The sequence below is a fragment of the Dendropsophus ebraccatus genome, chromosome 3 (genome assembly GCF_027789765.1).
Source record: "Dendropsophus ebraccatus isolate aDenEbr1 chromosome 3, aDenEbr1.pat, whole genome shotgun sequence".
Taxonomy (NCBI): domain Eukaryota; kingdom Metazoa; phylum Chordata; class Amphibia; order Anura; family Hylidae; genus Dendropsophus; species Dendropsophus ebraccatus.
In genome coordinates this window covers 112,222,227-112,248,191 of record NC_091456.1, presented here as the reverse complement: position 1 = coordinate 112,248,191, position 25,965 = coordinate 112,222,227, and the positions used below count along the sequence as shown (strand labels likewise).

The following is a 25,965-nucleotide window of genomic DNA, read 5'->3' as shown; positions in this document are numbered from 1 at the left end:
GCCTACCCTGCCCAATGGGTAAGACGGCCCTGGGTATTGGCCAGGTCTGGTGGTGGTAGATGTGACGCCAAGAGCTATTGCCTACCAATCCTGTGCTGAGAATTCCTTCAGACAATATGCAGACTGGTCTAATCAGTAATTCAATGTGGAAAATTGTTTGTTTTAAGCAGTTAAAAACCATGAAAAATGCGATTCAGACAATGTTTCTACATGTAGAGAAATCCATGTGGCCAAAACCACGTTCCCATTTCTTCCCCAGTCATCCCTAGTCATGTGCTGTTACCAGGATTAGTGGCCATACGCCTATTGGTTACTGCATGAGGGTCTGGTTTCCGCTGCATGTGGTGACGTACAGTAAATGTGTGAACATGGCCTAAGACTGATCAGATATCAATATGATCAAAAACTAGAAAATCATGATGCAAATTGGTGAGTTAAGATGGGCATATTCAGGTTCAAGGCCTAGGGCGGCAGCAGCTGTTGATACGGCCCTAGCAGAAAATGCTGTGGCTCATGTAACTTAAACAGGTTTACTATAATCTTGAAGCGCAGTACACATAATAGTCTTAGATACAATAGACAATGCTTTCACAGTTTCAGTCGTAGGAGGTAAATACTTTGTTTCCCGCTGGTAAGAATAGATATTGTGCTGAAGCACAGCTGTCATGCTGGAAGATAAGAGAGGATACTTTATATCAGGGCTGTAAAACTCTCGCCCTCCAGCTGTTAAACTACAACAGCTTGAGGGTCTGAGTTTGAAACCCCTGCTTTATTTGGTCCACAGCTCTCATGCTGGTAGAATGTAGATACACTTTTCAGACTCTCTGGATATACTCTATACTTGGTTATGCTTTAGTTTGTTCAGTGGTGGTGAGGGTGGACCGCTGGTTAGAGGCCCTATCCAGATCCTAGGGCTCTCAGCTGGAGGGCTGTTAGGCTTTTTTTCTTCTAACATCTGCCTAAGCTATGTTGTCACCACAACCCCTTAGGGAATCTAGCACTTGCAGTACGGCAATAACCTCTTGCCTACATACTGCTTTGTCCTGTAGTGATCATCAGGAACTCAGAGGCTAGCTTCCCAGCGTGAACGGGGTTAGTCCCACCTCTTTACCACAGCCTCACCGAAGTGCTCTAGTCTCACACATGGGTGGTTCTGGCTAGGTTGAGGGGAGGTAGAACAATCACTATGCATATAGACAACATTTTCTACAGGGGTAAAATGCAGAGTCAAGACTTGTTTAACATGCATACTTCTGCTTTAAGGCCAGGTTTAATGAATACTGATGCAGCTTAAGTGGATTCAGATTCCAGAGACAAAAAAATGGAATGTTGCATTAGACTCCTTAGAGTTCTGTTTTTCTTTGACTGGGCTTTGAACCAATATACTTAAATAACAGTTCTTCTGTCGTTTTACCTTCTTCCTTAGGAGACAAATAAGGGCACCAAGAATGCATGCAGTGAAAGTTCAAAGGTAAATTTCTAGTCTTAAAGGGGTTATCCAGCGTTTGAAATGCTTAAATATATTACTGGCCTGTTAGACTTACATGTATGTTATGTTTATGTTCACACCGAGTAAATCAGGTGGGATTCCGTGGTGGAACTGTCCACCACGGAATTCCGCCTACCTCAGTGTGACACTGCTTTTTGGAAGGTAGTGCCGAAAGTAGCCGGCGACATTAAGAGGTAAGCATAAGGGTCTGTTCATACTGAGTAAATCAGGTGGAATTCTGAGGCGGAACTTCCCCCGCGGAATCCTGCCAGTGGGAGAGTGCGCGCCCCTCCACTGCCACCGCTTAAAGTAATTAAATGTCACTACTTTGAGCGGAGGAGCGCCTCAGGCCTCTTATGTGCAATCCTTGGCTCTAGCTATAAGGCTAAATTAACCATCACATTTGTAATGTATACAGTCTTATTGCATTGTTGCGTATAACCTCTACTGGATTCTGTGCACTAGCCTCCCCCGCATGCCCACTTGGAGGTCTGCCTGCCTTTCCCGTAGGCTCCATCCTATTCAGGCAGATTCTGCCCTCTGCCCAAAGAATTGACATGTCAAATTTTTTTGGGTGGCTGGTGGAATCTGCTTGAGCATAGAATGAAGCCTATGGGATGGCCAGATGTTCAATCAGGAGCCCTGCACTGAGACTGAAAATCAGCCCTGGCATTTCAGAGCACACAGGCCCATTCACCGTGCAGTGAAAAGTTATAAGACTGTTGTGAGTGCAGCATGGCTACATGTTGCATCATCACGGCCATGACTGGAATTACAGATAACACCGTTAATGGGGGTCAGAAGCTTCTGTCTCTGTACTGTGCTGCAGTTACAGGTTGTCACCACTACACAGTATACAGAGACAGACTGCTTCCGGCCCTGGTCACCGTGCTGAGTTTAACACCACCACGCATTCAGACTAATGCCGCCGCATTCTGACTAATGCTGCTACTGAATAAAGTTCACTTTAAAGTGACTGTACCACCAGGCCAAGGCTGAAGCACTGGAGGCGGGCCAACCCACCCCCAGTAGGAAGAAACCCCAGCCCCTCCATGACCTGACTCAATTAGAATCAATGGAACCCTATCATAGAGGGGCTAGGGTTTCCTCCCACTAAGGGTGGGTCCGCCCGCCTCCAGTGCTTCAGCCTCGGCCTGGTGGTACAGTCACTTTAAAAAGACCAATCTTACCTCATACAGTTATATAGAGGTAGACCCAGCTCCACACAGGTTCTCTACACCATATACATTACAGTGCAGTTACATCAGGTGACTCACAGGGGACGTCTTTATCAGAGTTCTTCCCTTTTCATTTTCTTAATCTGCCCTGGGCCATTAGAACTTCTCTGAGCTAAGAATCCACAATCTGCCAGACAGACATATTGGGCTCCTCACTCTGACACCATCCTCATCTCTCTACAAACTGCACATCTGTATTGGCCCCTTTACACACTCATTTAGTGGGTAGGCTGACTTTGTGACCCCCTTATAGCATAAGCCTCCCTCTATGTAGTCTCCCCCTCTGTGTATCCCCTATAGTATATGCCCTCCCTCTATGTAACCACCTTTTTATAGGTGGCCCCTTGTTCAGTATTCCATATAGATGGCTGCATGTGCATCTACTTGAGAGCCCCCCTCTGTGTAGCCCCTCCTTATAGATGGCTCCTCTGTGTAGTCCACTATAGTAGATGCCCCCCTCTATGCATGCACTATTATATATGCCCCCTTATAGATGGCAGATAAGAGGAAAAAAAACTAAACACAATTCCACTAACACGTTCCTGCATCGAGCCTCTCTCCTCCTGCAGGCTCTGTCTTGCCCCTGGATGATGTGCGGCTGCTGGGGAAGTCGCGTCCTATCCCCAGGCAGCGAGCGCATCACAGAGCTTCCTGTGCACTGGGGCTGGGACTTTCGGCACAGGAAGTGCCCTAACGTGCGCTCCCTGTACCGGAAGTTACAGGTGCACAGAGAGCTCTATGATGCGCACGCTGCCGGGGATAGAACGCAACATTCTCGGCAGCTGGTCCCCTCTTCCTCCTGGCCTGGTGACTTTTCCCTACGGTAGGGGAAAGAAGTTGCCGGAAAGAAGTTGCCAGGTGTGTAGGAAGATGGGACCGGCCACCAGCCATTCTGGCATTTGCCAGAAGTGCACTATGGCCAGTCTGGCCCTTCCTATCCACAGGCATGTACCAGAACCTGATGTAAAGCTTAGCAAAACTACTACTCCGATAGTGACAAACATATCGGCATTATAGGAGTTGTAGCCTGCAATACAATTAACAAATACTCATTTTTTTTTTGTGTGTTCTAACTACTACACTACAGCTGCTGCGGCATAATAGGAATTATACATCTGCTTGTAAAAACGTAAAATGTCCCCTCATCACTGTAATAAAACACACTTTGGCAGCTTGTCTCTCTAAAAGACTAGAGATGAGCAAACTTACAGTAGGAACGAAGTGAATTGCACAAGCCAAAAAGACAGAAATGGCTGCACATCACACCCATGGCTGACACACAAGCTTATTCAGCTACATTTAAAACCAACATCAGCAGAAGTTAGTATATAATTTGGCCAAACCATATTGCCTCATGTACCACATGCAGGTCTTCTGATAAACATGAGTCCCTAACCAAAAAAAAACATCACTGTGCCGGTCAGCGACCACAATCCCCGCAAAACGTGCGCGAGCAGAGAAAATGGGCCACAGAATGGCCCTGCAACACCATTGTCACAGGACCAGACCCTAAAAGGCCCCCCCCGGACCCCGCAGGCGCCACCGGTGGAAAAAGTGGACGCCAAGCAACACAAGTGTGAACAAGCTCTTACCTCTCACCAATTCTCTTGCAGGTAGAATGGGAGAAAACTAGGAGATCCTCCCCTTATGTACACAGGTGCTTCCTGCTAATTTGGATCACATGGGTCTTACAAAGCACGAGTGCTAGCCACAATGAAAAAAGGGACAGAATACATAAAATATGCACAAGCCAAAAAGACAGAAATGGCTGCACATCGCACCCATGGCTGACACGAAAAGGTTTGGTTCTGTGACAGTGGGGTTGCAGGGCCATTCCATGGCCTCACTGGCCAGCATGTGCACGCCTTGCGGGGGAGGCAGTCACTGACTGACACGGTACAGAGTTAGCGTAGGGACCTGTGTGAACCAGGATACCTGCATGTGGTACACGGGGCGTATTGGTTTGATCAAATTGTATACCAAATTCCTGGTGTTTGTTTTTAAAGTAGCTTAGCGGCTTTAGTATCAGCCATAGGTGTGAGGTGCAGCTGCACTCTTCTCTCCATTTCACAAACGAAGTAAATTGCTTTGTTACAACTGTAAATTCACTCATCTCTAAACAAGACAATTCATGCCCACCTGACACCAGCCATGCCAAAAGGACAACTGCATAGCAAGAAGTTGCTGGCAGCTTTAAAATGGTATCATACCTAAGCCATGTCTGGGACTGCACAGGTCACTTCCTGAATGTACTGCAGCTTGAGAAGTAAGGAGACACCTAGTGGCCACATGGTTAAGATTGCTTTAAACATGGCAAATGTAAATAAACTAAACACGTATTTTACAAAGCTATCAAAACACATTTTTATTTACTAAAAGAATTGACTGTCCCTTTACGATATACACATGCAGGGCCGCCATCAGGAATTCCAGGGCCCCATACTGCCAACTTGTCTGGGCCCCCACCTTACCAAAGGCATTAATCCAAAAAATCTTCAACTCAGGACATACGTTTGGCTATTTAAAGCCACACAAAGTGACACGTCTATAGCTCAGATACGGATATCAGTGACACATCTATAGCTCAGATACAGATATCAGATACAGATATCAGTGACACGTCTATAGCTCAGATACAGATATCAGTGACACGTCTATAGCTCAGATACGGATATCAGTGACACACACTACACACTCTCGCTCACATACACTCTCGCACACACACACACACACACACACACACACACACACACACACACACACACACACACACACACACACACACACACACACACACTTTTTATCCTTGAGGCCCCAGGGGGGGGTCACTAGTGAAGTCTCTGCTCCCAGTCAGCATCCTGCAGCCCCTCCTCCTTTGCCCCGACTGCAGAGCTGTATACTGGAGGGAACAGCTGTCACAGCTGGGAGGGAGGGGGAGGCAGGAGAGAGGAGAGGGGGCCCGCTGCATCTTCCTGTCTCCTGGGAGAGCACACAGGCCGGAAGTCACCAGCTCTGCACGAGCCTGGGAGCTGCTGAGGGGGCCGGTCCATTGTGGAGGGAGGGGGCGATTCTGCAGCCTGGTCCACAGACAGTGCAGGGGGGAGGAGGGCCTAATGATTTTAGTTAAGTAGAAGGGGCCCCTTGCATCTGCAGTAGCTGTCCCCTCTCCCTGCACTGTCTGTATTGTATAACAGGCTTCTCACAAAGTGAAGTGTGTGGGAGACCCGGGCCCCCCCATAGGCCGGGCCCCATACACCTGTACTGCCAGTAATTCCCTGATGGCGGCCCTGTACACATAGCCCTTCAATTAACTAATCAATATCTTGTTTAAAATTATATATTTTCTTGTCTCTAACAAGGAAATGGATGGAAGCCCTAAGAAATCAAGTGATGTAGATCCAAAGGTAGGTTGTTTTTTTTTTTTTTTGTTTTTTTGCTGTGGAGAATTCATTTTTACAATGAAGACTAGTAGTTCATCTGTGTATGATCATCATTTTAGGACTAGGTGATCAGCTTATGACTGATTTGTTTTAGCTTCTTGTGTTACTTGAATACTATTTTTCTATGAAACTGTTTAACTACAGCTTGGGGCTCCTGTGTAACTGCGCAGACCATGTGTTGTATGTTTACCAGCTGTTGCACATGTTTCCACTGCAAGGTCTCATAATATTGTCTCGTAGGTCAAGTGTCCTTTTCCAGTTAAAAAATCTGGATTCCTAAAGTCACTTGTCTTGAGAATATCTCGTGTCTGGCCTCTCAAATATGTGGTAAGAAAACCAGCTTTGACGTGTTTACTTGACTATCTAGATCAGGGATGGGGGGGACCATTCGACCCTCCAGTTTTTGCAAAACTACAATTCCCATCATGCCTTGCCAGCCAAGGCTTTAGCTTTTGGCTGTCCAGACATGATGGGAATTGTACTTTTGCAACAGCTGGAGGGTCGAATGATCTACACAGTTACAACTGTGGTGACCAAGAAGAGGACACAATGATAGAACACCTAGTCTCATTCTCTCTGGAGCAGGATGGTCGGTGTCGCCTTAGTCACTGCAAAGTTGTCCAGATTGAGGGACTGCACGGTAGATGTTAACCAGGCAATGTTAATGGATATAATTCTCTTGTTCCTGCAATGACACTTAGTTTTTCCATAAAATATGCTGCAAAACAGAACAAAAAAGCTATTTGTTTTCATTTGGGGACAGGGGGTTGGGGGTGATGGGGGTTATGTTTACGAGTGTTGATTGAACTTTTTGAGAAAAGTTAGGTCCGAGTCAAACATCTCGTGTGTGTGTGGTTTTTTTTTGTTTTTTTTTCCTCGAACTGAACATTTTTACTGTTCGTTCAAGCAGGGCCCTGAAAGTGCCCCCACACTGTATAACGGGCCCCAATACATACGGTAGTTACCTTATAACTTTATAAAAGATATCACCAATGATACCATTACATAATAACGCCACACCATGACCACTATCACTACAGACCCTATAACAGAGTAACTGATCCTCTGATCAGTCTAGATCATTCACCTTTTCTTTCACTCCATCCAGCGTGGCCCATCTTTAAGCCCTCCCCCGGCTGTGAATCCTCTCTCTGCAATCTGCCAGAGGCCAGAGAGACATTTTAGGCTCGAACACAAACAGTAGTTACCCCCCCCCCCCCTCTGTGTCCCTATATAGTAGTTACTCCCCTCTGTGCTCTCACTTAATAATTAGTTATGCTATGTGCCCCAATATAGTAGTAAGGTCCCTATATAATATAAATATGCAAAAGAAGAGCCCGTGGAGCCTCATCAAAGTCTCGAACACAGAACTAGCCAGATATCCCTCGAGGAAGGACCCAGCCAAGGGGTGGCTCCTGTAAGGAAACCAACATATTAAGTGGCCCTATAAGTCAATGTAATGACAAGGGAAAAACCAAGGCCAGGTAACCATCCACATAGAGCTGTTTCAGGCTGTTGCCCCTCATCAGTGTGGAGCAGGATTCTGGCTAGGTGGGAGTAATGCCTATTAGAGCCATAAGAGAAACAGATCGCTGATCTCAGGTAGACCAGCCAAACGACTGGTCTCCCTGAGATCAGCGATCTGTTTCTCCTATATAATATAGGCACCTGTGTGCTGTCCCCAGTGGTATATAGACCCCTTGTGCACTGCCCCCAGTAGTATATAGCCCCCTCTGTAAGCCCCCAGATATATATATCTATATCAATCCCCTTGTGCACTTCCCTGTGTGCTCCCCTAGTTATACATAGACTCCCTGTGCTCCCCCCCCAGTAGTATATGGCCCCTGTGTGCTGTCCCAGTAGTATATAGCCCCTGCTGTGCTCCCCTAGTTAAATACACCTCCCTGTGTGCTGCCCCCCAGTAGTATGTATACCCCCTGTGCACCCCCTAGTTGTGTATATGCCCCCTTTTGCACTCCCACAGTTATATATCCCCCCTGTGCACCCTGCCAGTGGGGTGTGTGTGTGTGTATATATATATATATATAATATATATATATATATATATATATATATATATGTATGTATATTCTATCCATATCTCCTGGGCATCCCTCAGTATATAGACCCCTGCTGTGTGCTGCCCTGGTTATATAGCCCCTCTTTGTGCTCCCCCTCCCAAATAGCATATAACCAAAAAAAAAAACTTGTACTCACCTGGGTCTGCGCGTCTCTTCTCTCCTCTTCACCCTTGTGGCCGCAGTGCTTTGCCTGCCCTCACAAGAGGCCGCTCTCCCCTCTCGTGGTGACGTCACTCGAGGGCCGACACCATAACTGGAGAGCAGCCTCTTGTAACAAAACTGGCCAAAAGAGTCACTGACTGGGAAGGAGCCAATGGAAGGAGCAGGCTGGGGGGCCCTGCAGGGGGCGCCACGGATGGGTAACTTACCCATCCTGATGGCGCCCCCCTGACAGGCTGTTGGCCGAAGCCCTATGCGACTGCGCTGGTCGCACAGACCAAAGGCAGACCCTGCTCAGGGTGGGCCCCTTGAACCAGTGGGCCCAGTGCTGGTGCACCATTTTTGCCAGGAAGTCGGTGCAGAGCACAGTGTCATAAACATCATTGCTGAGGTGTAGGGGGTCTCTGCTGCTAAAATCACATGACCATCTCATATAAGTCACTGTGATGCATTCTGGACGCAATTGTCTCCTCACTCACTGTGCTGTACACACTATTTCGTATCATTGTTTCCCTGCATGCAGCCATTTCGACTAGACAGGTATTTAGTGGGCTGTTTATCAAGCATACACTAGCATATTTGCAACAATAATTTTCCTGTCCATAGACAGCATTGCAGTCACAGCAATACTTCGCTTTGGGATTGTAGGCTGCACTTTGGATTTGCCAATTAATACATAGTGCCCAAAAGTGCATTTTGGTCTGCTCATATCTGTTATACATTAATTAAACGTACTTTTCACTTGTGTACGTGCATTTGTTTAGTGATTACAGGTGTATTCCGATCAGCTGAAAAACGTCCCCTGTCCGTTGTCAAGTATTCTGTATCTTTTGTTATCTGTTATACCCAGTAATCGTACATCTGATTTGTGTACGTGGATTTATCAAGAGTGGGTAAATCTGTTTGTTTTTTTATTTAAGATTTCATATCTATCTTGTGAACATGGTGAAAACTAGAGGTGGTAGGCGAGCAATATCAGGTGTAGGAAGGGGAGATAGAGGTAGTGCTTCCGCCATGTTCTGACCCCAGCATGTCCAAGGTATCAGATGCCTAGCAGCAGGGCTGGCCTTAGGGTAGACTGCGCCCTGTGCGAACTTTTTTCGGTGCCCCCCCCCCCCCCAACCACCAAAACCTACCGCCAAACCCCACTCTCAGCTGCAGTGCTGCATGACCAAAACCCCATCATACCCTATCTGGGTACAAAAATCCAGTAATAGTAGCAAATGCTTGCACTACTTATCCTCGCCGGTCATCCAGCCAAGCGTACAGACGCTGGGGCACAGGAAGCTCATGCAGGTAAATGGTAGTATGACAATGACATACAGCGGTGCTCAGTCCATGAGAGGTACTTACAAGAATACGATGTAGAAATAATAGCGAGACGGCACTCACTGGATTCAGCTGGATGCTGTTTATTTGCAAGGCTTCCCTGTATGCCATTGCATTTGTATTAGGTGATTTTTGCAACTAAACAGCATCAAGCTGAATCCAGTGAGTGCTGTCTCGCTATTTTCTACATCATACCCTATCAGGGGATGATGGGGGTTGTGTTCATGTAACATTGCAGCTTTTAGGGGATCATGGGGGTTGTAGTCATATAACACTGCAGCTATGAGGGTATGATGGGGGTTGTGTTCATGTAACACTGCAGCTATGAGGGGGGTTGTAGTCATGTAACACACACCAGCTACCAGGGTATGATGGGGGTTGTAATCATGTAACACATCAGCTACCAGGGTATAATGGGAGTTGTAGTCATGTAACACACCAGCTACAGGGGAATAATGGGGGTTGTAGTCATGTAACACACACCAGCTACCAGGGTAAGATGGGGGCTGTAATCATGTAACACACACCATCTACCAGGGTATAATGGGGGTTTGGGAAATACTAGCAGCACTCAGCAGCCTGACAGACAGCACATTGATGATGACACTCACTGACAGAGTTGCTGCTGCTCCTTTTCATAGACCAGTCCCTGGTAGGAGGCCTCCAGCTGCCGCCATCACTTCTTCTCCTCCCTCCTCACACACAGCAGGAGAGGGGGAGGGGCCGTCAGCAGCTCCGTGCAGCATGTGTGAGGAGAGAACCAGCCGGGGCCAGAGGCGGCATCCGAGATCTGAGAGGGCCGCACTTGCCAGGTACTGATGGTCTGGCAAGTGCCTGTGTGGCGCTGTCAGGAAGGCAGGAGAGGGGAAAGGAACAAACCCCTGCGGGAGGAGGAGGGCACACCTGCAGACAGAACATCTAACAGCAGGAGCGCCCCCTGCTGGCCGGGAGTGATGCTGCGGCCTGTGCAACCGCACTGGCTGCACACCCCTAAGGCCGGCCCTGCCTAGCAGGCATTTCTTTGCAAGAAAAGCTGTCTCTGCTTTGGCCCAGCATATTGCAGAAAATATCTTAAGCGCATTGGCTGCATCTGTGTCTACCAAGGTCCATCTGACTAGACACATGGACCAGTAAGCACGGTCAAGGTAGTTTCGTATCCCTGACTGCTCACTGGGAGACTTTGGTGGTTGACACTGCCTCTGGGTCTCTTGACAGTCTCCAAAACTGCTGGGATGGTGCACAGCCAGGATCCCCACAGCTAGCGGTCAAAGTGTTTTAACAGAATGTATTTTTGAAAATACACTTGTATGAACTTGATGCATGGTGAAAACTAGAGGTGTTAGGCGAGCAATACATCCTCTTTGTAGGCCTCAAAATGGCTATTTTTTTAAATGCCTTATTCTCTCCTGCCATATTCTGCTACCTAATTAAGTTGAACGGCAACCTCAATGTACCTGACTGGGCTCTTCTCTCTGCCACCAATGGTAGCAATTATTGACAGTCTGCATTGCAGAAATTTTTTTTTTTTTGTAAAATCTCCATCTGTTAGATAAATTAATGTTTCAAACAGAGGAGTTGGTGGTTAAATTTATCCTGAATGGGTACAGAGCCCATTTTTGACAGTCTGCATTGCAGAACATTATTTTTTTTTTAATAGTCTCTTTATCTGTTAGATGTTTGTTCTTAAAGCCAAATTTTGGGCTGAGTTCCATGTTTACAGTTTACTGTTGGGGAGGATAATTAGTTTCTCCTGTGTCAAAATCAACCCGAACATATCCTATTGAGGGGTGTCCTCTGCTGTCCTTTCATTTTGTAGCTGTTTCAAAGGCAGAAGCCAGCAGATCGGTAAAGGCCACTTTATCGGCTTTTTTTTTTTTTTTTTTTTTTAATCTTCGCTTTAGAACATCTTCACATTCTCGCAGTTCTCTTCTGTATTTCAGGTACACATAGTAACAGCTATCCATTTTAGTAATTTCCTGTAGAAACTCAGAGTATAATTCTCTAGTGTGGTTAATGACTTATCAAATTCAATTCAATCTTTCATTTATTTTTTTTTTTAAATCAAATTGAATACTTGAGGCACCCTGTGGCAACAGGCTAGGGATATCTGGCTATTCCCGTGTTTTGAGACTCGCAACCGAGGCTCCATGGACTCCTTTTTTGCATATTTAAATTTTGGCGGCATCAGTGGAGACTCTTTAAGTACTTTGTTGGATTTTTTTCACTGATCTCCTTGAGCTCAGTGATGTGTTTTGCAAATTGAATAATCCCAAGGGCCATACAAATGAACATACAAATTACATGGTTTCTATGACAACCACACCACTGTAGAATGTCTGACCAAATGTGTCTGAATGGTAATTTCAGCTTCCCCTCGCCTGTATAGGTATAAAAATTAGCCCGGACATCTCCCATTGACTTTAATGGGGTTCGAACCGAACCCGGGTCAATGTCCCTGTTCAATCATGAAAAGTTGTAATAGTGATCAAAAAGTAAGGTACAGATCATGACACAAAAAATGACACCACATAAAGCCCCATAGAACAATAAAAGCATTAAGCATAGTAATCGAGCAATTTTAAACAGTTTAAGTTTATTTATTTTTTAAAGCAGTCAGGTAAAAGTTATATATTACATATCGTCGTATTCGTGCTGACTTGGGGAACATAATGTCAGTTTTACCATAGGTTGAAAGGCGTAAACACGTAACCCCCAAAAATGAAAACAAATTTTTTTTTTGTTTTCCTTTCAATTTTACTGCGCAAATTTTGCAGTTTCACTGTATTTTATGAAAAAATTGTCATTGCAATGTACAATTGATGTTGCAAAAAATGAGTCTTATATCGGTTTGTAGGTGAAAAATGCAAGCCCTATGGCCCTTTTAAACACTAAGAGGAAAAAATTATAGCGCAAAAACGAAAGCCTGTACCAGAAGGCGATAAAATTGCTCTTGCCATCCTTGTAAAGCTTTTGTTTGGTTTATGGGTCTGTGTGAGGTGTCAAATACATCTTTATTTTTTTTACAATTTTTCTGGATGTGATGTGACGACAAAATTGCAATTTTGCACTTTGGTGGGTTTTTAAATGGTATAATTAGCTGGATGCGGCAATAGGCCACACCAGCTAATAGCCGTAGTCCCCGGCTGCTGACTGCATGCGATCCTGGTAGTCTTTGGCAACTACTTAGTGATATACACACAACAAATGAAAGCTTGGGGACTTACGGTTCTCACTTGCGGGCTCCACTTAAGACCAGCATAGGAAAGCTGGGTATTTATAAGCTATTTTATTAGAGTTGAATTTGCTCTTGGCCTAAGGGTACAGGGGCTTACTTCCCCTTTTTTACTAGAAAGTTCTAGGCAAGTCTAGTGCGTTAAACAGAATAATGCTGTCCACCGGGGATTGAAGCTGAGAGAAGAAAGTGAGTAAATTTAAAGAGGTTATCTGGCATTGGATAACTCTTGATATATACCTGCAGATACTTATAGAAAAAAGAGCCAATGCTTACCTGCCCAAACTTGATATCTTCCTGAGGTATCTCCTGTTGGAAGATCCCACTGCCGAGATAAGCTTGTCTCTGAAATAGCAGTGGCTGGGGTCAGTATGTGGAGAGGTAAGAATATAGGCTTTTATTTCTATTGCGTAACCGAAGATATATATCAAGACTTGTAACGGCGGATAACTATTTTAACTCCTTGATTATCTAATATATGGTAGTATATGTGCAATTCAACAACATTGCAGTACAACTGTGATGCAAGTTTATTATTAGAAATGGATTGTCCTAGAACTATGGACCTATTTAGATAAGATATTTATGTAGCACTTTATAAAATTCAGGTGGTGCTACAATCAGACACGGTAACCAATCTAGTGAACATTTCAGACAAGTATTTTACAAGGTTACAATCAAAGAACATGGGAATGAAACAAGATGGCTAGATTATTGCATAAACGAGCACTTATCTCCTTTGTAAGAGACTACTTGAAATAGTAAGGTGTTTTGTGTGTATAACAAAGTGTTTGTCATCAGTTTAAGATGCTTAAAAAGATTGCGGTGTTCACTGGACTGTCCGAAGAAGTGGAAAATGTCGGAAGTGCTGATCCACTAACCCCAAACAAAAGACGTTTTTTGAGTGGCAAGAAGAGGATTGGGCGCTTGGCTAGGCTTATTCTTCTGGTTACTCCCTACAGAATACAGTGTGCATTGGGCTATCGCACTGCAGAAAACATAGGGAAGAGCTCTGCTGATGGTAATTGAGAACAGATTATATAAAAGTATTTGAAATGGCAAGATTGATTTGTAATTTGCCTGCTGTTTACAGATGTCCGGCAGTCTCCTCTGAAGCCTTGTGGAAAAGGCAGCAAACGGAAACAGGATGACTTGGATTTGGAAGAGCAGCATAGCTGGGTGACATTCATAACTGAAGATTTACCAGATGAAGACCAGGATGATGACCCTTCGTATGAGGTATAAGTGTGCCAGTTGAAATGTTTGTTCTAAATGGGATCTTTGAGCATGGGAGGGAGCAGACCAGTAATGCCAAAGTTTTGTAGCCATGTAAGGTATTATGGTGGCCAGGGCAGTAATGACCATCCCCGGACAACTGGACCTTGCTTAGGACTAAGGTGAGGTGCAAGTGCGGCGGCATAGATGACTGTCCGACTTTAAGCAACTTTCAAAATTTACTTATCAATGGTATCTTAGTGCAAAAACAACCGCAAACTGTGCTCAAGTACTTAGTGCAAAAAATCAACAAGAACAAATCAAACAGGTAAATAGGTGAGTTGGAAGTAGAAAGAACAGTAGCAGGTGTCAGGGACCAGATAGGTACTGGATAATGAACTAGGCACTCTGAATGTGGTGAGGTTTCTGTAGTGTTTTGAAGAAATCTTTGTACTCTCACATGGAGGAGTACCAGTTATCTCTCCTTACTGCCTTCTGCCCCACAGTGTCAGGTTTCCATCCTAATGGGGTAGTACAAGTCCCAGGTCTCTGCATTGTGGAGTGGAGCTGGCTTATAGAATCCTTCCTACTAAGCAAAGCATCTTGTCAGTGAGCGGCTTGTTGTCACTGTGCTCTACTGCAGGTACAGTCTTGAAGAATCCATCCCTTTCTCTAAGGTGGTTGACTGTCCTGTGTTAATTCCTCAGCGTAGGCAAGGGGACTCCCCTGGTCTCTGGCTTCCCTGGGGGTCTGGTCTAGTAACTCATAGTGGTTGGGTAGTCAGTTGCAGGAACAAACTAGCAACACGTCCTGCCTGGCCTGTAGCCAGGCGCTAACTACCTAACTAAAGGGAAGTAGTTACTATAGAGAGAGGAGTGTATGTAGCTAGACCTAGTGTTGGCTGCGGCTGTGCTGTGAGTGTGACCTCTAGTGGTTGGAGTAAGGAACAGCAGTCTACTATCAACCTGAGACACTTCTACCAAGGTGTAAGAAGAGAGAAAAACACATTAGTGGGACACATCCACAAGCTTAGAGGCTGCACATTCGCTATCTACCTGTATAACACTCTTCTGGGTCTCCTTTCTGCTCTAAAATCACTTCATTTTATCGAGTGACAGTGGCACCTGGGTAGGGCTTTACTGCAGTTGGATACTCTACCCAACAACTGCCTTGAAGCTCCTCCTAGGTGACACTGTCTTTCTGCTCTAAAATATCTTTTATTTTCTCAATAGGCACAGATGTTATAAAGTATACAGTATATTGAATGTGCAGCATTTAAAGTGACACTGTCTCCTCCTTTTTGCATTCTGACATCTCTACACAAGTGTAAAGGGTAAATTTAGCTGTTTACATACCTTATTTTATATTAAACGTCATGGTGCTTGTTCAAGTAAAAAATCTTTTTTTCAACTGCAGACTGTTAAGTGGGTGGGGCCTTGCGGCATTAGCGCCACTTAGCCCTGCCCACAATGCCACCGTCGGGCCCGCCCCATTGGTGGCCAGCTTTAGGCCAGCCTGTTCCAATGGCCGGTGAGGGGGCGGGACAAACTGTGGTGTTGTGGGTGGGGCAAAGTGACGCTAATACTGTGAGGCCCCGCCCACTTAACACAATCTGCAGTTGATAAAAGATCACTTTTTACTTGAACAAGCACCATGATGTATGATATAAAATAAGGTATGAAAACCGCTAAATATACCCTTTACACCTGTGTAGAGATGTCAGAATGCACAAAGGGGGTGACGGTGTCACTTTAAGCTTGTCAAGGACCACACTTGGAGTAAGGGGTGACAATATCGCTTTAAACTCTGGTCAGATGATACAAAATCAAAAGCAGTTACATTCTAGAGATTAGCGCAACTTGAGCATGTTCAAGTCCAGCGTTTTATGCCAGTGACTGAAGTTGGATGCAGCCCTAAGGAGTCTGGGAAAACATGGATAAAGCTATAGCTCCAGTTGTGCTAATCTCTAGGTCTATCCCTTTTCAAGAAGAATGGCCTGGCTGGTGCTTTACCACATTCTGGAAAAGCTTTGGACAAAGACTCTTCTAGAACCAGTGGGCATTAACATTTGGGCATCTCAGAACGCACCCTAATATGCGAAGTTCTGTCAATCATTGAATATTCAAAGTAAAGCAAGAAATACAAAATACAGAAAATTTCCCACAATATATCAATCCTTTCAATCTGCTAATCAATTATTACCATAGGCTGGAGCACTTTCTAGGTTACAGGTTGGCTTTAAGAATGTTGTTTATTTCCAGCCCAGTAATTCGGTGTCTGACAGTGATGAAAATAAGTCAAAGAATGACACTGAAAGTGATCTCGAAGTGGAAGAAAAGGATGGCATTGTGATGCTGAAAGAATACCCAACGGTAAGAAGGCTACTTTAAAGAGCCTTAATTGACCAAATACTCCTTCCTGTTCCCATATCAACATGGATTCTCTCAAACTAGAAATTTGACTGCCTAATAGAAATTCTGTGTACCTCATTGTGTGTGAGATTAGTGACCTAAGGCTGAGCCCCGTTGGTAACAAGCTGAATGACCATCTCCGTACAGTGCTACAGAAAATGCTGGTGCTATGCAAGTAGGTGAAGAAAATTAACATTCATACACCATGTATTTACCATACTATATAGGAGGATACACAAGGCAATGTAGACCAACAAAGTACATCAGAAAGCAAAGAGCCAAACCATGATGAAGAGCAGAAGAATTCAGCCGCCACAGGTTAGTATTTGTGTGGTTTTTTTTTTTTTTTTTTTTTTTCCATTTCTCACCAATCTTTCCACAATAGTGGTCTAATGGGGTCTAAGGATGCCATTCTTTTTACTTTTATATTGCAGAAACTCATACTAAATGTGCGCCACTAAATTCTCCCATGCAGTCAAGGAAGGGGCTTGAGGCCAACCAGCTTCTTGGTATTACCAACCAATCCTTCAATTAACTCGGACTTCTTGCACTTCCACCCCACCCCACCCCCCCACCCCAATTCTCCAAATAATGCACTCTAGAATGGCTGAATTTTCTCACATGCCCAGATGGTATGTAGGAAATCTGCCTCTACCCTCCCACACATGGGCATTCCGATTAGCCTCAACTCCATCTGAAATGGTCCCAATGGGGAGTAATTCCTGTGGAGAATTTGGAATTGAGTCAATTTATGCGCCTCGTCCAATGAAACACTATATCAATATTTTAACAAATATTTTGCCACTCCGTAACTTTAACCCCTTAAGGCCACGGGCGTACATTTCTGACCCCTCTGCCTGGGCCTTAAGGCAGGACAACATAAATGTACACCCTGCCGGGGTCCTAGGCTATGGAAGGGGCTCAGGAGGGTGAGGATTGGCTGCAATGGCGGGCGACTGCGATCTCAGGTCTGCCTGCCAATAACCCCTTAAACTGCAACGTGTAACTGACAGGAGCATCTCCTGTCACTTACTGATCGGGACCCCCACAGTGGGTCTGCGGTGGTCCCGATCGCACTACCTGACTGCCGGAGGTGTACTCCTTAACTCCGTGCAGTCTGATCTTCTGATAGAGCCTGCCTATGGCAGACTATTAGAAGATCGCCGATAACACTTATCCCTGCTATACTGTGGCATAGCAGTGATCAGTGTGAGAAATCTATGTAATAAAAAGTCCCCTAAGGGGATTTAAAGTGTGAATTTTTTTTTTTTGTGCCAAAGCCCCTCCCCCACTAAGTGAAAATCACCCCCCTTCCCATTTTATACATAAAACAATTAAAAAAAAGTTAACATATAATATACTGTAGAGTGCGTCTGATCTATTAAAATAAAACAATATTCCCACACGGTGAACGGTGTAAACAAAAAGTGGTAAAAGCAAGAATTGCTTTTTTAGTTACATTTTATGTATAAATGCTGATCAATAAGTCTGATCTAGAAAAAAATTACTAATAAAAGCTAGATATCATGGCCCAAAAATTACACCCCATACGACCCTGTAGGTGAAAAAATGTAAGCGCTATAAGTTGCAATAGGGCCACTTTAAATATGCCTATTTACAAAAAAGGTGCTAATAAAAATGGTAAACTGTTAGATAAACCTAGTAAACGTGCATATCTGTCATATACATATACTGTCAGTTTTACAGTAAAGTGCATTACATAAACATGGAAAATTTCACCCCATAAATCACATTGAGGGTTCGTCATTCGTTTTATGGCAGATTAGTTGCCATTAGAAAGCACACCTGTTCCTGAAAAAAAAAAAAGCCCTTACATGCCTCTGTAGGTGGAAAAATAAGAGTTATTGGTCTTAGAAGGTGAGGAGGAAAAAACAAAAACTCAAAAGTGACAATTGGCCCGGTCCTTAAAGACATTTCAGGTTCCTTCCTTAAGGGTTTAAAGGGAATCTCTCCCCAGACAGCCTTTGTCCATGCAGGCACATGTTGTGGGAGGTGCTTACTTGCCTCACTATTGAATAATTGAAACAGAATGTTGTCGGACAACCACAAATATAGTTAAAGGATAGTTATGGAAAGTTAGACAAATTCAAATGTACATTAATTATGGGAAATGCACATGTACTGCCATTTCCCTTAATTTAGTAGATCATGGAGTGTTAGAATTCTGTCTAAAACCGTTACGTCACAAATCATTTGTAATTTCTATGGAATGTCCAGCAGGGGGCCCACTATATATAGAATTCAATGAGTACCATTGACTTCTATATATTGTGTGCCCCTGCTGGACACTATGGAATCTATGGAATCAATGGCAGTCTATGTAACACGTCTGTCTGCACACATATATACTGTACTACTCCCCCATGATCTGCTCATGAGCAGATGATGGAGTAGTACCAGGGCCATTCCCATCACCAATCCGCCCCCCCCCCCGCCACATATGCTCTGTACTACTTCCCCATCTGCGACCAGGGCCTCAATTACAGCAGCGGACCCACCCGGCACGCCGGAGCTGCGACCAGCGGAGGTATGCATTGAGTGAGAGGAGGGTCAGGCATCAGCAGCGACGATGGGGTCCGGGCGGGTTTGCTGCTGTAATTGAGACCACTGTCTCAAGGAGGCAGTAGGACGTGTGTGGAATAGTGATCCGGAGCTCTAGGATTAGGTGAACTGCAAGGGTGGCATCGGTGGCGGTGATGGGGATAGCCCTTGCACTACCATCTGCTCATAGTATGAGCAGATGATGGAAGTATTACCAGGGCATATGTGGCAGCAGCGGGGGGGCTGTATTGATGATGAGGATGGTACTACTCAATCATCTGCTCATACTATGAGCAGATGATGGGGGGGTGGGGGGTAGTACAGTGTGGGGGGTAGTACAGTGTATGTGTGCAGACAGACGTGTTACATAGACAGCATTGATTCCTTAGTGTCCAGCAGGGGCGTGCTATATATAGAAGTCAATGGTACTCATTCTATATATAGTGCGCCCACTGCTGGACACTCCCTAAGAATTACAACTAATTTGTGATGTCACGGTTTTGGAAATACTGCTATTTCGCCTAATTTAGTAGATCATGGAGTGTTGGAATTCCATTTCCCATAATTAATATACATTAGGATTCTGTCTAACTTTCCATAAGTAATATATTAAATACTTTTGGCCGGAGTTGTCCTTTAAACCAGTTGCATATAGAAACCCATAGGATATGTAAACACAGGGTCCTGTGATGTTCGAATGAATCTAAACTCCACATATTGGTATTGTTCACTCTGTTAATACCACTTATTCTTTTCACACAGATTGATCTCCTTGGACACGAATCTGTCATGTCTTTGGATCCACTACACTCTCAAAGTGCCTGTTCAGAAGGACCTTAAACATGCAACCTTTTTCATAATAAAATCTTTTTTCAATGAGCTTTGCTTTTAATTTTTTTTAATCATAAAACAATGGTGCATATGAGTGAGTTAAATGGACAATATTGGTGTTTAACTGAGCAGTAGGTTAGTAAGCAATTCTTATTACTATAAAGAAGTTACACAACCCCCTCTGAAATAGTTTTTGTCTCATAAAATTATAACCCCTAATCAATTGCAATGATGAAAGCAAACACCAAAAATGACCAATACAAAAGCCACACACAGTGGCTGGTAATAACAGAAACGCAATCGTATAAATCACCCTTTATATACATGGGTTGTCACATGTGCTTTAATACCAAAAGTATGGCATAAACGAGGGTGTGATTAAAAAGTAGGTGCAAGGCAGTATCCTACAAAAGAGGAACTAGCATGGATAGAACAAAGAATACGTAGACCTTCTGGTAGCTATCTCCAGTGCAAGTAAACCAGAAAACCTCGGACACTTGGCTTCACCCAAGTAACCAAGGCTAGGGCTTGTATCAGCCTATTAGGACGAGTACCTAGACACTGTAGGGCAGAAGGTGGTTAGATCATAGTTTAAACATGGGTACAAGTAAACTTCTCACTCAAGTATTCAAAGTTCCACCAGGGCACAGTACTACATTGGGTTAGGACTCCCTTGACAAACTCCTCCTCTATGCTACTCTAAACTTTCAAGTACTGCTGCAACTACCTCTACTCTACATTTTCAAGTATCGCCTTGGCACAACAGAGTTTAAGCACAAAATTCTGTTCAAAGATCTATTTCTGCAAAAGTGTTTGCATTAAGAGACTTTACAGTAAAGCGGTTTTACATAATATTTTTTTTTTTTTTTTTTTTTCTTCAATCACTGGGACTTTTTTTCCTCTGCACCAGCATATATCTTGGGTTAATTTTCCCCTTTCTGTGGGTGGCGGTACCGATAGTCCGCGTGGGTTGATTGCCACTCAAGACTACTGTGATAAGAGCCCAAGGGAACTATCACAGGTCACCGACAGGCAGGGCCGTATTAATAGCTGCTGCCCTAGGCACTAAATCTAAAGACGACCCATCTTGGGGAGAGTGGTTTCAGTCACATGCATTTCTCTACGTAGAAACATTGTCTGAATCACGTTTTTCATGGTTTTTAACAGCTTAAAACATAAACAAATTTTCACACCAATCAATGATTAGAGCCGCATGCATTTTGTCTGAAGGAAGTCTTACCACAGGATTGGTAGGTAATAGCCCCAGGCGTCACATTTTATCACCGCTACGCCAGACCTGACCAATTCCACCATATGCCCCCCCCCCCCCTCCTTTGAAAAGACACCAAATTTACTGGCAAGGCTGAATGGCAGGTGGGAGACTGCAAAAATAAAAGTTTTCCTGCTCCCTGGTTCTGCCCTAGGCACTGAACCACTGGTACCTAGTGGTAAATACAGCCCTGCCGAAAGGTCACTGACTATTTTGGGGAACAGTATAGCCAGCCACAATAAAGCAGGTACCAACATCACACCTAATGTGCTGTACTAGTACTGGTGTCATGACAACTAACATCACTGGCAAAGTACTATACATACATACTACTAAGCACCATCACACTTGCACAGGGTTGAGCAGAGCACTCTCCCTAATAAAGGTAGCACCTACCCTGATCTTCCTTTTGCTGAATATCACTGGTAAACCCTGAAAAGAAATAGTTGCTCCCTTACTCTGCCATGTTTCATCCAAATTGTCAGGATCCTCAGAAGCAAGGTCCAGTCAGGAATACAGTTATTGGATTTGGAGTTTTACAAAAGATATGAAGTGCAAAGAAACCAAAAGAGAAGTGTCTCTTGTCTGGGCAATGGTATCAGGCCCCCCTGGCAGTAGCTAAATTAAGGGGGGGGGGGGGGGCGCTGCTGCTCCCGGGCCCACGACCAGTATCAGTACGTGGTGGTAATCGGGGCCGGATTAAAGGGGGGGCATCCGGAGCACAAGCTCCAGGGATTCCACCAAACCCTCCCCCCAGGTCTTTGGCTTCTGCACACTGCGATGCAGGGAGGACCTGGGAATCCGCAGGACACCTGTCCCGGATCCCCAGGGGTGCACCCCACTCACTTGTGTAGTGCTGACAGGAGGCTGAGGCTACGGACAGAGGCAGGGTCTCCCTGCCTGTGTCAGATGGAGAGGAGAGGAGAGTGCAGGTCCAGGCAGAGTGTGGGAGGGAAGTGTACTTTTTTTTTCATGGGGTAATGGGTGATGGGGCCCATGAATGTTTGGAATAACTCTTTGCTTTTGGGGTCCAGGGCAGCACTCTACTGCTTCTCCTATACAAGCTATGCACAGTCCGTGCAGGCACCAAGACTACAGGCAGCAGTATAGACAGCACAACTATTGCTGCTTCTATCTCTTTGCCTGTAGGGACTGTGCATGGATTGCACATATAAAGCAGTGGACCGTTGTTTCTTATACTCCAGCAGGACCCTGCAGCTTCCTGCTCTATTTTATCCCCTAAGATGCAGCTAATTTAATGGTGGCAGAGCTATAGGCTTTAATAAGAGGCCCCCCCAAGTACAAGTCCTTCCCTCACAGGCTTCTGTGCACCGAGCACACAGGACAGGCAGAGCAGGTAGTTTAGCTGCTAGTAGTGGTAAGGGGCTCACACTCCTACCTCACACTAATGCTGCACTTACATGTTGCTGTGACAGTAGAAGAGATCCTGGCCTGATCTGCCTGTGAATCCACTCACTGGCTCTGTAGTCCGCTCATCGGGTCATCTGACTGCAGCAGGGACCTGTAGTTATTAGTGATGAGCGAATAGTGAGATATTCGATATTCGTATGAATATTCGATCCCATTAAAGTCTATGGGAACAAGTATTCGATTAGTGAAAAACGTCTATTTGACCATTTGGAGGGTAAAATCGGAAGCTGGGGGACTTGAACGCTTATCGAATATATCGAATATTCGCGGGATATTCCTACGAATATCGAATATTCAAATATCTCACTATTCGATGGAATATCCGATCGAACAGTATTCGCTCATCACTAGTAGTTACCTCAGAAGATTCTCTGTACATGTCCTATCATCACTGGTGTTTTACTATCTGCAAGCTGAACCCCTCCCCACTATTCAGGTAAATAAAGCCTATCTATCTGTCTGTCTCATCTATCTTTCTTTTGCTCTTATGTCAGGATACCCCCCCCCCCTTTGCTGGTGATGTGATTACTATACTGTACTCATACACCTGCAACACACGGAAAGAGGGAGCCCAGATTAGAGGACGGCCCAGGGGACTACTCCGCCACTGGGGTTAATGCCAAAGGGGAGGACAAATTCTGTCTGCACATGAGGGGGTTAATACTATATGGGGCTGCACAGACAGGAGGGGTTCATACTGTATAGTATTAACATCCTCTGTCTGCAGCTTTGTATAGCCATCTCTATAGTATTAACCTCATCTGTGCAGTCCCATATAGTAATATAGTATATAGAGCTACACAGAGCAGTTAATACTATTGAGCAGACTGCACAAAGGGGGTTAATACTAGAGATGAGCGTATCTACAGTAGGAACGAAGCAAATGTTTTGCCCCTATCTGCATTCTGCTCATCTGGCTGCAGGCTTTTTAATCTACTCTGCTGGGAAAGGATGAATCCAGTCCTGGAAAACTGGGAGAATTCATTGGATCCATTCTGGTAAGGGGTTTGTGTTTATAAAGGATTGGCAGAACATAGGCACTTTCTTCCAAAATCTGCATCACCCTGGTAGTGTGCGGTATTACAATAAGACTGAATACCACACTGCCTGAGAGCAGGGGTGGTGCTGTTTCTGGAAGAGAACAGCCAAGTTTTTTTTAATCCTGGGTAACACCTTTAACTTAAAGTGGCTATACAGTATGTAGAGTAGAGATGAGCGAACCTGGAGCATGCTCGAGTCCATCCAAACCCGAATGTTCAGCATTTGATTAGCTGGAGCTGCTGAACTTGGATAAAGCTCTAAGGTTGTCTGGAAAACCTGGATACAGCCAATGACTATATCCATGTTTTCTACATAGCCTTAGGGCTTTATCCAACTTAAGCAGCAGCCCCCGCTATTCAAATGCCGAACAATCGGGTTCAGATGGACTCGAGCATGCTCCAGGTTCGCTCATCTCTAGTAGAGAGCCTTTTACTCTGTTCTAAATACTTTACATTCACTAAGAGTAATGTAGTAGAATATACTCTTTATTATGCAGAAACTATTGCTGTCTGCTTTCATTCCCTGTGTGTAACATAATCGCTTGGGGGCCCACTCAGTTACTTGCCCCCCCCTTAGACTGAACTCCTAGCTACGCCCCTGCCCCCTGGGGTATGTCTGACAGCAGCTGCAGTGGCAGAGTGCGGTCCTCTCCATTGTGCCGATCCTGCACAGGGAAACATTGGTAGCAGTGCCCACTTGCCTAGGACGTATAATACCCCTACCTTTTTATCACACCACCTTATATGCCATACTTGTGATGTTAACAATGACAGGTGACGATCTGTGTCTAAGTTGATTTATATGATGGTGTTTTTCTGGTATTAACAGCCACTGTATGTGTGTGGCTTCTTGTATTGGTCTTTTTTGGAATTTGATTGTCTGATAAACTTTTACACCCCCCCTCCTCCTCTGTGAACTGGTATGACTACAGATGAGCGAATTTACAGTAATATGAAACAATGTGCTTGTTATCTCAACTATCCGCTCATCAGCCTGCGCTGTTTAACTGCTGCTTCGTTGGCAATTGAATAGATGGAAGCAGGCAGATTTTTTTTTTAAGCAGAAATAGGCCTATGATTTAACATGAATAGTTAGGCCAGAAATCTCTCTTTATATGTGCTGGGGCGAGCTGGGCCACTCCAATACTCCACGGAACTGTGAGCACCACCCTTACTCCAGAACCCCACTGATCTCTGCTCCACACCTCCAGGACCAGTCCCCCAGTCACTGTTTAGGGCCGCAGCAGCCACCTTTCAGGCGACCGGGCCCAGATCCCCAGGCCAAAGCGACCTTTAAGACGCAGGCATAGCTAAAGAGTACAGCATGTCGGAAGAGAGATCTCGGCACTTCCTGTGCAGGTAGCCTCTGTATGTCAGGCTGGCTGCCTGCATGGGAAGCTAGAAGCGGATGGCCAGGAGAGAAGCTGTGGAGAGCAGGGTGACAGGTAAGTAGATGTTTTTGTTTTATTAGTTACACTATGGGGGCTAGTAAAGAAGAGGAGGGGGGGGGAAATCGAGCACTGCACAGAGGAGGCCTACATCCCAATGGGGGGGGGGGGGTTATGTCCCGGTAAGCCCTGCCGCAGTGACAATAAACCCTGCCCCCATGACAATAAGCCCCGCTGCCAGAGTTCACAGGCCTCCCAGTATCCTGTAGTCAGTGTGTAATGGAGGTTACCCAGCTTTCCCAGCATCCTGCATGTCAGTGTAATGGAGGTCACCCAGCTTTCCCAGCATCCTGTATGTCAGTGTAGTGGAGGTCACCCAGCTTTCTCAGCATCCTCCATGTCATTGTAGTGGAGGTCACCCAGCTTTCTCAGCATCCTGCATGTCAGTGTAGTGGAGGTCACCCAGCTTTCCCAGCATCCTGCATGTCAGTGTAATAGAGGTCACCCAGCTTTCCCAGCATCCTGCATGTCAGTGTAATGGAGGTCACCCAGCTCTCCCAGCATCTTGTACTCCGTACTATGGGGGTGGGTTTGTATTGCACATGACATGAGCCTGTACTAAATAGTGGAGGGAAGACTGTACTGCACATACACTCACCGGCCACTTTATTAGGTACACCATGCTAGTAACGGGTTGGATCCCCTTTTGCCTTAGAACTGCCTCAATTCTTCGTGGCATAGATACAACAAGGTGCTGGAAGCATTCCTCAGAGATTTTGGTCCATATTGACATCACACAGTTGCCGCAGATTTGTCGGCTGCACATCCATGATGCGAATCTCCCGTTCC

At 45.1% G+C, this 25,965-nt stretch overlaps 1 protein-coding gene across 2 annotated transcripts; it reads left to right on the top strand.

Annotated features, from left to right (window-relative positions):
- Positions 1-522: 522 nt before the first annotated feature.
- Positions 523-19,978, top strand: LOC138787289 (uncharacterized). Of its 2 annotated transcripts, XM_069964516.1 has the most exons (9): positions 523-609; positions 1,427-1,471; positions 6,087-6,131; positions 6,408-6,494; positions 13,770-13,989; positions 14,062-14,207; positions 16,445-16,555; positions 16,822-16,912; positions 19,919-19,978. In XM_069964516.1, the coding sequence occupies exons 3-9, from the start codon at positions 6,090-6,092 to the stop codon at positions 19,921-19,923; spliced, it is 702 nt and encodes a 233-aa protein (XP_069820617.1). In that variant the 5' UTR covers positions 523-609; positions 1,427-1,471; positions 6,087-6,089; the 3' UTR covers positions 19,924-19,978. The 2 variants fall into 2 exon arrangements, with proteins under 2 accessions (XP_069820617.1, XP_069820618.1); XM_069964517.1 differs by lacking the exon at positions 6,408-6,494.
- The last annotated feature ends 5,987 nt before the right edge of the window (positions 19,979-25,965 follow it).